This window comes from Hippocampus bargibanti, linkage group LG12 (assembly GCF_051943395.1).
Source record: "Hippocampus bargibanti isolate YZ-2025 linkage group LG12, ASM5194339v1, whole genome shotgun sequence".
NCBI classification, from domain to species: domain Eukaryota; kingdom Metazoa; phylum Chordata; class Actinopteri; order Syngnathiformes; family Syngnathidae; genus Hippocampus; species Hippocampus bargibanti.
In genome coordinates this window covers 18,924,918-18,939,574 of record NC_142745.1, presented here as the reverse complement: position 1 = coordinate 18,939,574, position 14,657 = coordinate 18,924,918, and the positions used below count along the sequence as shown (strand labels likewise).

Genomic DNA, 14,657 nt, shown 5'->3' with positions numbered 1-14,657 from the left:
TCAAGGACACTTTACAGTCACAGACAAGCATAGGTACTATAAATGAAATATAATCACAAATAGAATACAATAAATAAAATACAATTATAAATAGGAAGAAGAGAAAGAGCTACACAGAAAATGCAATTTTAAATAGGTGGGTTTTGAGATGGGACTTGAAGGTAGGAAGAGAATCGATGTTACGAATGTTTGGAGGAAGTGAGTTCCAAAGTTTGGGGGCAGAGCAGCTGAAGGCCCTGTCCCCCATCGTGCTGAGACGGGCAGGGGGGCACACAGAGGCGGAGGGAGGATGAGGATCTGAGGGAACAAGAAGGAATAGAAATTTGAAGAAGGTCAGATAGGTTATGGATAGCTTTAAATATATAAAGAAGAATTTTAAAGTTGATTCTACATTTGACCGGGAGCCAGTGGAGCTCTTGGAGGACGGATGGGGGTGATGTGGTGAAAGGATGAGGTTCTGGTGATTATCCGGGCTGAAGAATTCTGGACGAGTTGAAGTTTATGGAGAAGTTTCTGAGGGACACCAAAGAGAAGTGAATTGCAATAGTCAATCCGGGAGGTGACAAGACCATGAACGCGGATAGCAGTGGTGTGAGGAGTGAGAGACGGGCGAAGACGATTGATATTGCGTAGGTGGAAGTACGCAGATTGGGTTAAGTTATTTATATGGGAATGGAAAGATAGTGTGCCGTCTCAAAAGCCACCTATTTAAAATGGCATTTTCTGTGTAGCTTTATCTCTTGTTTCTATTTAGATTTGTATTTTATTTATTATTGTATCTATGCTTGCCTGTGAAGTGTCCTTGAGAGCTTTGAAAGGTGCTTGAAATAAATATTATTATTATTATTATTATTATTATTATTATTATATTATTATTATTATTTGGGGAAAACCAGCAGAGCGGCAAAAGCCAGCAGTTTTTCGCCATTTCTGGGGGCGGCCATTTTGTTTTCATTGTTTTTTTTTGGTTTCACGCATGTCTTTGCTGTCTTTTCCAGAGGACGGTGTCCTGTCAGAGAGTACCAGCTCCATGTCGGATTCAACGTCGCATGACAACGGTATCTTCTCATTTTTGTGTAACACCAGAGCAGCGTTTTTTTTAATCCAAAAAACGTTCGTTTGATGAAAAATAACAAAGGGAAAAATGTGTGGCGACTTCATTTCACGCGCTTTCTATTTCATGCCCCAAGAGTGCTCTCCCGGCGTGGCGGCCGATCAACGCTCTCTATCGCAGCCTCGGCTCAGCGTGGGCAGCCCCAACCACGGGATCTGCAAGAAACTTTCCCCCGTGGAGATTTACTACGAAATGAGGACGCGGCGTAATTCTGTCACCAGCTCCGTCAGGTACCTTTTGCATCCTGACTCGGAACCTCAAGCTCGCGTGTGTGTGTTTGGATTGGATTGGATTTGCCTTTATTCGTCTGGCAGAGGAGAAATTGACATTTATTTCGAAGCAGCAAAGTTATGAAAGGAATTGTATCTACCCCGGTCAAGGATGACGTTTCGTACTGATGTCACAAGCGTTTATTGTGGAACACTTGGAACACTGTAAAAACTAAAGGACATTTATAAACAACAATTAACATTACAATAAGTTTGACAAGACTTACAGTAAATAAGCAAATTAATAATGTACCGTGTGCACCTAATAAACCGAAAGCAGATGAAATGTGATGATGTAGACTTTAGACTGTCGTTCTCTCTCTCTCTCTAGCGATTACTCTGGTACATCGAAACACATGACACGGAAGTGATAAGAATGACAAAACATTATAAATAAAGTATTGAAGACGATTTTAAGAAAAACACGCATCTAAAGGTTCGCATAGAAACGGTAAACACTTTTACAGAACAAGACCAAATAAATTAGATTGTTGTTGTTATGGCAACCAATGACAATATACCCGCCAGTTACAGGAATGAAAGTAGAAAAAACAAAATACATGAGCTGCTGGAAAGGCAGCCACTCTCGCGGCGCCGTCTTGAAGTCAAAACAACAACAAAAACCTAACTAACAAATAATATGCCAACACAAAGACGGAGTCATTCATTCTGAAGCAGTTTGTGTACCCTCTATGTTACATGAAGCAGTTCAAGATGAAAGATCAAAGCATCTTTTTCACCAGTGGATCAGGGACATCATGGTGGAACGTGTGCGTTGACTACAAGCTAAATGTTGAAATCAAACACGCATCTGTAACATCCATTTACGAAGAGATTGTCTCACATCTCCAGTCCCAAAGCGTGTTTGGATTTGGACGCTTCCCCGCGGCCCGTTTCCTCATTTCGGATTTTGTCTTTCGCAGTCCAACTCACTCTTTGCCAAAAAGCGCGTCCATCGTTGAAGGCAGAAGTGTTCCGGCGACGCCACTCTTGGCCCGGACGGCGCCAATCAGCGTTCACGTCAGGTACATTTCTTTTATGGAGCCGTTGGGCGGCGGGGGTTGACCCCACCCCCCTCACCCCCTTTTGTCATTTCAGCAAGTCGTTGGCCCGGGGGTTAAACGACATTTAAAACTCATCTTTACATGTCAACGGAGAAATGTAAAGAAAATGAGCTTCACTGAAAGCTCCCCTGTGGTCAGTGACTTGAATACAATGAGTCGCTTTTCACATGTTAAGAACCCCCTCCCCCCGTCCCAGGTGGGGACGGGGGGAGGCCGCTCGGGATAAGTGTGATTCATATCAGTTCTCTGATGAATGGGACAGCAACAAGCCACAAAAGTCTGAAAATCAGTTATACTATAACGTTATTTATTTATGTATTTATTTAACTAATTATTTATTTATCTATTTTTTCTTTTGTTTATTTATTTTGATGTTTTATTTTGTATTTATTTATTTATTTGGGTATGTAGATATTTTGATTGATTCAATATATATATATTTTTTACATTTTCTTCGGTTATTGATTTATGAACATTTCCCGCTGTTTTTCCAACCCCGCTTTTGAAATGTATTTTTTTATTCTTTTATTTATTTATTCCGATGCTTTATTTTGTATTTAGTAATTTAGATATTTGCTTATTTATTTATTTATTTATTTATTTGGGTATGTAGATATTTTGATTGATTCAATAGTGTTATTTTATTTTTACATTTTCTTTGCTTATTTGTTGAACATTTCCCGCTGTTTTTCCAACCCCATTTTTAAAATGTAATAATTGATCTATTTATTTGTTTATTTCAATGTTTTATTTTGTATTTAGTTATTTACATATTTGGTTATTTATTTATTTGGATATTTATTTATTTGAATATTTATGTATTTATTTATTTAGGTATGTATTTTGATTGATTCAATATCTTTATTTATTTATTTATTACATTTTCCTTGGTTATTTGTTAATTAACATTTGCCTCTGTTTTTCCAACCCCGTTTTTAAAATCTACTATTTCATCTACTTACTGACTGACTGACTTTCTTGCTTGCTTACTTACTTACTTAATGTGCTAATTCCACTATTTCCCCCCCCCCCCCCATTGCCCGATGGCAGGTCCCAGGCATCCGGGAGCAACGGGTTGAAACAGTGGTCGGGGAGTCTGGATGTGCCCTACATGATCCCACTGGCCCCGGAAGGCTCGTCTTCGGACTGCCGAAGCGGCCTTCACAATACCAAAGCCCGACGCAGCAACAGCTCCGAGGCCCTCTTGGATCGCTCGGGCCTCACGGACGATCCACCCCCGCGGAACGCCATGCACCCGAAAGGGGGGCCCTACAAGAGCTCAGAGGCCCTGACGGACGGCAAACTGCGACACATCCGCCCGGGCAGCCCCGAGAAGCGCGCGGACGGGTCGGGGGAGCAGGCCAAAACGCGGCTCTCCGTGGGGGGCAGGGGGGCCGGGGTGGGCTACAACGACCTGTTGATGGACTACATCTGGGGAAAGCAGCAAAGGATGCAAGCCCAGCAGAACCTCTTCCAGTCGCCGGGCAGGATGTGGTGTGATCCCCCCTCTCACCACTCATCGGGTGGAGCCAACGGTTTCTCCCATTCCCAGGTGCACCTCCCGAGCGCCGCGACCCCTTACAGCCCCCTGGTGGGCCGAGGTTCTCAAGCCGACGCGCGCAGGGTCAAGGTCACCAGAACCAAATCTTGCGGCCCCTTTCTCCCGTTGCAGCAACACGGGCCCTCGGACGCCATCCCACCATCGCACCTTCCTGCCCCTGGTAGCGCCGCCTCCTCCATCCGTTACCAGACGGATGCGTCTAGCCACAGCCACGCTTTCCTTCGACGACCCCCACAGTTCCCCCTCCCGACGCCCGAGGACTCAACGCGAAGCCTCCACAAAGCCCTGGCCCTGGAGGGGCTGAGAGACTGGTACCTTCGCAACGCCCTCGGCTATCCCTCTAAGAGCAACGAAGCGGGGGTTTCACGTCTGTCGCACCCTCAAACTCTGGCACCCCAGCCCCCGCCGTTCAAGGTGAAGCTGGAAACCCTCGCAGGCCTCAAATGTCCCAGTCCATCAGCTTCCACGGCCACCCGCTGCACGGCAGGTCAGTACGCTTCCTGTAGATCACTGGTTATTAACCTGGGTTCGATCAAAGCCTTGGGGTTCGGTGAGTCGATCTCAGGGGTTCGGCGGAGCCTCCGCCGACACACTTCTATTAATTACAGAAAAGGAACATTTCGTCCGGCCCCAGGGGTCGTTTCGTCCGTTGCTATGTCCGTTAAGCAATCGGTAGAACTCCAGACGAAACTGAGAAATACCACAGGAAATCGTGGAGGCAGTATAGAGTCAGAAGCGTACCAAATGGGAAAAATGAATACAGAGAGAGAAGAAGAGAGGCCAGCTAGACTGCTGCTGCTTCCCCCATCCACAGCGAATGAACAGGCTAGCCAGTAGCTTGCAGTAAACCAACGTGTGACTGTCGTTGTAGTACGTCCTTTTTATATTTTATCAATACTAACTATGTCGGGCAAAAGAAGCAAGTGGTCGGATGAATATGTACAACATGCATGTATCACGGAACGTGATGAGAGTGAGCGTCCTATCTGCATGATTTGCAACGCCAAGTTGAGCAACTCTAGTCTAGCACCAACAAAACTAAAGGAACACTTCTTCAAGCTGCATGGAGACAGGGAATACAAGAACACAACACTTGCTGAATTCAAGGTGAAGAGAGCTCGATTCGATGAAAAGGCCACTATGCCTGCTCTTGGATTTGTACCTGTTAGCAAAGTTGATGCATTGTGTTGGTTTTGTTATTTGAACAAGGTGATGTTCATGCACGGCTCATTTTGTGTTGCAGTCAAAAACATACCTATTGTTGGGTTATTTTTTATCGTTCGCCCTTGGTTCATTGCTTCGATGGGTGTAGATGGAGATCGATGGTTAAATCATCAGGGAGCCAGGTCTTGAACAGAAAGTTGATTTAATTGGGAGAGCACGGGCATCGCGGTGTGGAAGGAGGAGCGAGCATGGAGAGAGAGAGAGAGACGAACGGGCTGCAGGAGTATTTATGCGGCGCATAGTAATGACGCGACGGGATGTGACGTTATGAAAATGCGACATCGTGTAAAGGAATGCAAGATATGACGTATGAGGAAGTTCAAAATGTAAACAAAGACTACAGAGCGATGTTTAGAGATGTTTGTATGGCGAATTACCCTAACATCTATGTCTTGAATTTGAAAAAAAAATCACATTTTATTTTTCAATCAAGAGGTGTTCGGTGAATGCACATATGAAACTGTCGAGGTTTGGTACCTCCAACAAGGTTAAGATCCACTGCTGTAGATTGAGGAAAAGTTCTCACGTGTGATACTTGACCAACAGGTCGATGGAGCTGTTCCTTTATCAGGAGACTCCTCACCCGCAGACAGCGGAAGGGGCCTCGAAGGAACCCAACGCAGACCCAGGCACCCTTGTCTGAAGCAAGGAGACCCCCCACGCCACCCACTTTGTTCATCCAAAGTACTAAAACATTGACACCCCCTCCCTGACTCGAACAAGGAAATGAAACATGGCAACCTCAGCAGTATGGTGTGAAACCCTCGTCAGTCAAGTCCGATGTCACTGTCACGAGTGCTCCCGACACAGGTGAGCGTTTACTGAGAATATTGTCGAGATATACCTCCAGAGTCCTTCACAATATCCTCAGAGATAAGAAATCTCCCCACGTATACTTTTTGTACGAGTTGAAAACTCTATTTTGTATCTTCAGAGCTATCAAAAAGTTATAATAAAGAGATAATATATTGCTCATAACCGCGTGTGTTCTGCAAACATGATTACATGCGAGTGAAATGTGTGTTTGTGGAAGATGACAAGACCTCAATCTCCATCTGTAATTAATTTTACAACCATTCGAAACGGGCCATGAACTCAAGTATACCAGAGTAGCAGATTGGAGTGCCTCGTCATTTTAAACCAAGGGTGTCCAAGTCATTTTGTGCCGCGGGCCACATTGTAGTTACGGTTTCTTCTTGGGGCCGTTATGAATTTGGGCAAACCATTAGAATGTTTCATCTCCTCTACATATTACATACAGAACACAAAACAAATTCATGAATAACTAGTTTTCCAATTTGACGTAAAAATTGGTTGACATTGGACAATTTGAAATTTTGGTTGCGACTTGAGCGAGCATCATGAAATTTCACAAATTTTATTTGCTTTCGCGGGCCAAATAAAATGATGTGGTGGGCCAGATTTGGCCCCCGGGCCTTGACATTGACACCTGTGAAGTAAGCGATGAGCCAGCCAGCTGAATAGAAATAGAGCTAGCTAGCTAGCTTGCTCGATCGTTAGCTAGCTCAATAGATTAGCATGAAATTTAACAAGTTTGATTTGCTTTCGTAGGCCGAATAAAATGATGTGGCGGGCCAGATTTGGCCCCCGCTCCTTGACTTTGACATCTGTGTTTTAAAGGACAACCGACACCATTTTTTTGTTTCCTAACTGACATCAGAAAAACGTTTTATAGCTTCTAAAATACCCCAAACACGCAGGCGGATATTTTTAGTCAAATCCAAAACACCAATTAAAAATGACTTAAAGTGTCCCAAAACTGCCACAAAAATGAGCTCGAAAACTGGGGAAATTCAGAAAGTTCCGCCCCCTTGTTCATGACGTTACTTTTGGTCACACACTGCCTTGCTCCAGATTCAAAACAATGGCTTCAGAGAGTTCAAATTTGGAGAAGATGCATTCTTGTTATTCAACCAGTTATGAATATGATTCAAATAGTTCTGAAGAGGAAAGCATAAATGTTTGCAATCGATTAAAGAAGTCATTCCATGTCATGCGTTATTTATGTAGTTTTCCTTCTAATTTAGCGACCAACACAGTGTTTTCAGAGAAAAAAATACCAAAAATGCATTGTGTGTCGCTTTCTCTGTCAGGGGCGTTCCCTCCGTGTCGTCACGTGAGGCACCGTCATCAACTCGAAAACAAGACTTCCTGAATATTCAGTCTGAGTCTTAAAACGTAAAACATCTATGTCTTGAATTTGAAAAAAAAATCACATTTTATTTTTCAATCAAGAGGTGTTCGGTGAATGCACATATGAAACTGTCGGTTTGGTACCTCCAACAAGGTTAAGATCCACTGCTGTAGATTGAGGAAAAGTTCTCACGTGTGATACTTGACCAACAGGTCGATGGAGCTGTCCCTTTATCAGGAGACTCCTCACCCGCAGACAGCGGAAGGGGCCCCGAAGGAACCCAACGCAGACCCAGGCACCCTTGTCTGAAGCAAGGAGACCCTCCACGCCACCCACTTTGTTCATCCAAAGTACTAAAACATTGACACCCCCTCCCTGACTCGAACAAGGAAATGAAACATGGCAACCTCAGCAGTATGGTGTGAAACCCTCGTCAGTCAAGTCCGATGTCACTGTCACGAGTGCTCTCGACACAGGTGAGCGTTTACTGAGAATATTGTCGAGATATACCTCCAGAGTCCTTCACAATATCCTCAGAGATAAGAAATCTCCCCACGTATACTTTTTGTACGAGTTGAAAACTCTATTTTGTATCTTCAGAGCTATCAAAAAGTTATAATAAAGAGATAATATATTGCTCATAACCGCATGTGTTCTGCAAACATGATTACATGCGAGTGAAATGTGTGTTTGTGGAAGATGACAAGACCTCAATCTCCATCTGTAATTAATTTTACAACCATTCGAAACGGGCCATGAACTCAAGTATACCAGAGTAGCAGATTGGAGTGCCTCGTCATTTTAAACCAAGGGTGTCAAAGTCATTTTGTGCCGCGGGCCACATTGTAGTTACGGTTTCTTCTTGGGGCCGTTATGAATTTGGGCAAACCATTAGAATGTTTCATCTCCTCTACATATTACATACAGAACACAAAACAAATTCATGAATAACTAGTTTTCCAATTTGACGTAAAAATTGGTTGACATTGGACAATTTGAAATTTTGGTTGCGACTTGAGCGAGCATCATGAAATTTCACAAATTTTATTTGCTTTCGCGGGCCAAATAAAATGATGTGGTGGGCCAGATTTGGCCCCCGGGCCTTGACATTGACACCTGTGAAGTAAGCGATGAGCCAGCCAGCTGAATAGAAATAGAGCTAGCTAGCTAGCTTGCTCGATCGTTAGCTAGCTCAATAGATTAGCATGAAATTTAACAAGTTTGATTTGCTTTCGTAGGCCGAATAAAATGATGTGGCGGGCCAGATTTGGCCCCCGCTCCTTGACTTTGACATCTGTGTTTTAAAGGACAACCGACACCATTTTTTTGTTTCCTAACTGACATCAGAAAAACGTTTTATAGCTTCTAAAATACCCCAAACACGCAGGCGGATATTTTTAGTCAAATCCAAAACACCAATTAAAAATGACTTAAAGTGTCCCAAAACTGCCACAAAAATGAGCTCGAAAACTGGGGAAATTCAGAAAGTTCCGCCCCCTTGTTCATGACGTTACTTTTGGTCACACACTGCCTTGCTCCAGATTCAAAACAATGGCTTCAGAGAGTTCAAATTTGGAGAAGATGCATTCTTGTTATTCAACCAGTTATGAATATGATTCAAATAGTTCTGAAGAGGAAAGCATAAATGTTTGCAATCGATTAAAGAAGTCATTCCATGTCATGCGTTATTTATGTAGTTTTCCTTCTAATTTAGCGACCAACACAGTGTTTTCAGAGAAAAAAATACCAAAAATGCATCGTGTGTCGCTTTCTCTGTCAGGGGCGTTCCCTCCGTGTCGTCACGTGAGGCACCGTCATCAACTCGAAAACAAGACTTCCTGAATATTCAGTCTGAGTCTTAAAACGTAAAATATTGCTATATGTGGTGGAATCTTTGTAAAATGTGCCCAGTAGAAGTCATTTGAAGTCATTTTATAAATTACGGACGCAACTTGTCCGGAGGTGTCGGTTGTCCTTTAAATGAAACGTTGCGTGGGTGGCATTGAAGTGCTTTTGAATGATCCGTACAGCTTGCGTTTAAGCCACTCTGTTTGGAATCCAGTGAAGTGGCTCGCAATGTCACAAAAAAAGTTGGGCCATTCGGAACAATGTCATAGATTTTAGGTTCTTGATCTCGGGTGTTTTGTTTGTGATGTTTCGTTTGTTTGCGATGTTTCTTTGTTTTCACAAGGTAGCGCTCTCAGCGTATGAGAAGCGATGGTGTTTTTTTTCCATCAGTCTCGAGAGGATGCGGCTGTTGTACGGAGGGAGCACTTTATTAACATCTTAAGCCTTAAATTCCCTTTGATTTATTGTCATCGCAGATGACTGGCTGTAGCGCCGACTGTCGTCAGCCTCTTTGAGTCTGTAAATAGTGTGTATTGTGTTGAGGACTTTCCAGGTGATGTTTTATTCCTTTACTAACAAGTATGATTTTTTTTACAACTAACGGCATATTACAAACCTCACTTCCACTTTTAATTCATTCTATTTTCGGTAAATAACTTTTTTGGGGAGGCTGCTGTCATGAACAGAATATGGCTGCTTTTGTGAGCCGGTCTCACGCCATAAAATGTGCAAAAATGTATCTCTGCTGATTTGTATATGCAATGATTTTAGCATTTCAACTACTGTTTTTTGTTTTGCGTTTTTTGCATCAGCTTGACAAAAAAAAAACTTTGTATTCCATGACATGACTTCTATTTCTTAGTTGGTAATAAAGTCTCTGAATGTTCTACAACATCAAATTATGAGCGTCCGCTAAAGTTGATTTGATGTAAATGGAACTTCCAGCATATTTTTGGCCGTATTTACTTAGTTGCCATGTATGTACTATCTTTGGACTCATTTGAATGTATTTCTTTATTTGATACTATACATCGATAATATTTCCTACTCTGGTCGAAACTGTAGCACCCTGTGGATTTAATGTTGGAACATGCTTTTTTTGGGGGAAAAGACCAAATGTCTGTGCACTGGGAGTCGAAATGTATTTTTCTTAGAATTGAGAAGAAATGCAATGACTTGAGCTCAAAATCAAAGTTTACCGATCTTATATTCATAAACTTGAAGACTTTGCCGCAATCTACTGTAGCTTGTTCCCATCGGTCGGTGTGGCAATTAATGTGTTAGAATATTCAGCAGTGTGACTTGCTAATAATGGAGTCTCTCTTTCTCTTTTAATATATTGAAATACCACGGTTGCGTCTCCCTTCATGAGCAGGTCTATGAAATCAGGCTCAATAGGCCTTCCTTGTACTGTATGTACTCGTTTGTCTGGAATTGTGCATTCATTCTACTAAAATAAAGTTTCATGTTGCAATCAACAGTTTCGTATCTCATGTTGACTTTAGTGTCCGGACAGTACGTACCATGTTTCATTTGAGGGTGAGTGAAGTGACATTTTTCCTGAGCCTTCTCAAATCTCACGATATTACTGACAGTTGACAGAGTAACTGACGAGCATTCCGTAGTTAACCAAATCCACTTGAATCTATGATAAAATTTGAAATTCGGGGGCGTTATAGAAAATCGTGGCAACAAAATCTATATAGTATCACTATACGTATAGTCCAGTATCTCCGAATAAAGCGTCAGTTTGTTGCGAAAGTCGGATAGCGACGCAAACATTTGATTTTTGTTAGCACCGGCGCCATCTTGTGGCTGGGCGACGGTATAAGCACAAACAACTCATTTCCTTGTGACACAAAAGCGTTTAAAATTGAGGGTACATACCTACGAAACACGTGTTCCTTTCACAAATAATAATACGTTTATGTCGCTCAGTTACACCCTGCATAATAAATGTTATATAAAACGTTATTGACGATTTCAAGTCGAAGTCCCAAAAACAGTTGATGGGGAATTTGATGGAATTATCGCCGGGAGGGCATGGCGGCTTCGCTCGGGTGTCGTCGGGAGGCAGACTGGAAGTTCGTCATCCATTGAATGACTCCGTGTCTTTGTGTTGTCATATTAAATGGTATTTAGTTATTTGTTTATTTAACTTTATGTTACTTCCGGGTTGAGTGAACGAAGGCGCATGTGGCTGCCGCTGCTCACCTGCAGAAAAGCTATACTGTGACTTTTAAGTGTCATTGAGAGTTTTGAAAGGCGCTTATAAATGAAATGTATTATTATTACTATATTACGAGATAGTCGAAGTTAGAACACACTTACTTTTTTCATATCTGTATCCAGCGGTGTCATATCTAATGCTCGTACCCAAATAATATTTATTGCTAAAAACAAACAAACATCATTATTCCATTACTGTTGGCTTGACCATTAAAATATCAGCCACATTTTCACATTGTTTTATTCACTACTTGTTCTCTTCATATAACCCCCCCCCCCCCCCCCCCCCGCAATGATTTAAAATCGTGACCATAATTTTGAAAAGATGGTGTTTGTTTGTGTGCGTGCCGTGATATTGCTGTATGTCATACATATTAGCATGTTTGACAATAAAGCTGACTTTGACATTTTGACTTTGACTAGATTGCAGTCCTACCTCATGCTGTGTCCAGTATCGATGTCTGAGTTCTGAGTGCAGTGAGGCGTTGCAGCAGCCATGCAGGAAGACAGCATCAAAGCACGTCAAGCGCCTTGGCTATTCCTGGACTGAGTGTTGGCAGTTCTACCAGAGACAGGGGCCGAGCACACGAAGCTAAGCAACTGCGTACGGCTGACCTCGTGCAAATTCCTTTTGACGGATGTATTATAAGGGAATCTATCAGATACCAGGTAAGTGTGTTCCTCCTCAAATGTAGCTGACTTCATTTAGTCGGAAGGAATGTGATATTGGTGCCAGTTATCAAGTTAGAATAATCAGACAAAACTTTCAACAGCCGATTCCATGAATTGCTATTCGTCTGGCTAAAAATATACATGAGCATTCACCGAATGGCTCCACAGAAACGTTACTATAAACAGGGCTATACAAGTAGTGGCACAAACAAGTTACCGCCGGTAACAAAACATTCTCAAACATGTCACGCTTCAGATTATTTCATTGTTCTGATCTGAAAGAATCCAAGAACGGGCAACTAGGACCATAGACCATCATTTCTGTTTCCCTTGGTTGTTCAGTTTTTGATATTATCTTTGTGGTACATCAATGTACAGTAACAGGCAACAGCAAAGTAATGGAAGGAAATTCCTTGCTTCCTCTACCGCAATTATAGCAAATAAAAAGAGAACATTAGGGGCCCTAAAAGTGATCCCTGTGGAAGCCCAGAAGTTCAGACCAGGACTCGGAACAACCGACAGGTCTTCGGTAGGTCTGTCTCCCAGATAGAGAGAGGTGATGAATGCCTTTAAGCATGTACAAACAATTACTTCACCCCAAAGAAGTGTGTGCTTAGCGTAAAGAGGGAGAAAGAAATCGTAACTTCAATGACTTGCTGAGAATGCTGATATACCCATGTTGTATTTGACCATTCACCGAGTGGCACTGTCCTCTGAACTTAGCAGGCCCCCGTTAAAAAATGTCTTCAACCTACGCTGCCGCTCTCTCAGCCCTTGGCACCGACAACTCCCCCGGTCAGCGTCCCCAACCGAGCGACTTTTCCGCACCTGAGCCCTCGTCCACACCTGCGAGTCCCAAATCTATTCGCTTAGCCATCCCTCCAGTCCAAGCACACCCTGCCCCACCTGACCCTGAGGGGTTGGATGACCAGCAAGAGAACCCGGAAGATTATGGGAAAGGTCAAAAGCACGCCAACGCCGAACCTTGACCATCTTGGCCGGACCTTTGACTCAGATTCACAAGACGTGTTGTGTTGCAGGCGGTTATTATCCTGTAGAAATCGGAGAGATTTTGGAGAACCGATACCAGGTGGTCAAAAAGCTGGGATGGGGTCACTTTTCCACTGTCTGGCTCTGCTGGGATATGGTGTGAGTATGGCTTTCCTGAAAGGACAACCGACACCATTTTTTTGTTTCCTAACTGACATCAGAAAAACGTTTTATAGCAGGGGTGTCCAAAGTCGGTCCTTAAGGGCCGCTGTCCTGCCTGTTTTCCAGCTCACCCAGGAGCAACGCACCTGATTCACGGCCCTCGAGGACCGACTTTGGACACCCCTGTTTTATACATCTAAACTACCCAAAACACAGTCTGATATTTTAGTCAAATGCAAAACACCAATAAAAATGACAAAGTGTGTTAAAATTGCAACAAATTGAGCTGTGAATTGGGGATTTTCAGAAAGCCCCGCCTCCAGTTCGTGACGTTACGCCAAGACATCTTGCCTTGCTCGAGAATCAAAACAATGGCTTCAGATTCGGAGAAGATGCTTTCTTGTTACTCATCCAGTTATGAATATGATTCAAATAGTTCTGAAGAGGAAAGCATACATGTTTGCACATGATTAAAGGAGTCCTCCCATATCAATTCGAGCCGTCAATCACAGCAATGTAGCACCCAGAAAATGCAGAAGATGGCGCCCTAGCTCCATTGGAAATGGGCTGATTTGTCTGCTGGGAATTTGTGTCAGCGAATATCAAATAGTAGTCTTGGTGCAACACACAACGATTCACCATCGGGTTATTCATGTATTTTCCTTTTAATTTCGCCATCAACACGGATCAACACGAAGTTTTCAGACCAAACAAAGTACCGCAAAATGCATTGTGTGTCAGGGGCGTTCCAAACTGTCGCGGTTTGCATGGTGGTGATGGCAGTTGTGGATCCCAAAAAGCAGGCAGGAGGGAGCAGCAGGTTGTATTTTTTTTTATTAAATTAAAGTCAACAGGGTCAAAATCTAACACGTTAAAATCATCTGAACAGAAAAATACAAAGTGTCAAAAGAAAAACCAAGAGTAAAAGTCTGCCAAGATGAAACAAACACATGCACAGCATACAATGCATACACAAAGCACAATGCATACAATTGCATACACTGACCCGGCGCCGAATGGTCGTGCCGGGAGTCCTTTTGACTGCCACTGATTGGAACGACCAGCGCCTGCGAGGCTGCAGGCAGGGCTGATAGCGCTACCCGTTGGTCGCCAATCCGAACGTGGCAGTCTGCCACTGATCGGGACGACCAGCACCTGTGCAGGCAGGCGGGGCCGACAGCGCCACCCGTTGGTCGCCAACCAGATCATGACACAAACTTCACGTCACGTGGGGATCGTCATCAACTCGAAAACAAGACGGTCCTGAATATTCCGCGCGAGTCTTAAAACATAAAAAATCGCTATATGCGGTGGTGTTGCGCTAGTCATTCTGGCAGCAGTCCTATTGTTTTAACAGTAACCAAAATTG

General features: G+C 43.2%; 2 protein-coding genes and 1 long non-coding RNA gene across 4 annotated transcripts in view; 2 read left to right on the top strand and 1 right to left on the bottom strand.

Annotated features, from left to right (window-relative positions):
• Nucleotides 1-10,713, top strand: part of ccdc120b (coiled-coil domain containing 120b) — a 26,792-nt gene extending 16,079 nt beyond the window's left edge. Inside the window, 6 exon segments of the mRNA XM_089009369.1 lie at nt 999-1,058; nt 1,191-1,344; nt 2,307-2,408; nt 3,498-4,411; nt 4,414-4,495; nt 7,600-10,713. Coding sequence (XP_088865495.1) covers nt 999-1,058; nt 1,191-1,344; nt 2,307-2,408; nt 3,498-4,411; nt 4,414-4,495; nt 7,600-7,696 — 1,409 coding nt within the window. The 3' untranslated portion in view covers nt 7,697-10,713.
• LOC148890803 (uncharacterized) lies at nt 5-12,040 on the bottom strand. The gene is made up of 3 exons (XR_016116570.1): nt 11,901-12,040; nt 392-513; nt 5-297 (listed from the first exon to the last, which is right to left on the bottom strand). It is a non-coding gene; the product is annotated as an uncharacterized LOC148890803 (long non-coding RNA).
• LOC148890802 (SRSF protein kinase 3-like) overlaps nt 12,023-14,657 on the top strand; it is a 23,317-nt gene continuing 20,682 nt past the window's right edge. For both annotated transcript variants that reach the window (XR_016116569.1, XM_089009371.1), the window contains exons 1-3: nt 12,023-12,133; nt 12,860-13,096; nt 13,177-13,285. Coding sequence is in view for 1 of the 2 variants with exons in the window: in XM_089009371.1 (XP_088865497.1) it covers nt 12,877-13,096; nt 13,177-13,285 (329 nt within the window). In the remaining variant the exon portion in view is untranslated. The remainder of the gene's footprint in view (nt 12,134-12,859; nt 13,097-13,176; nt 13,286-14,657) is intronic.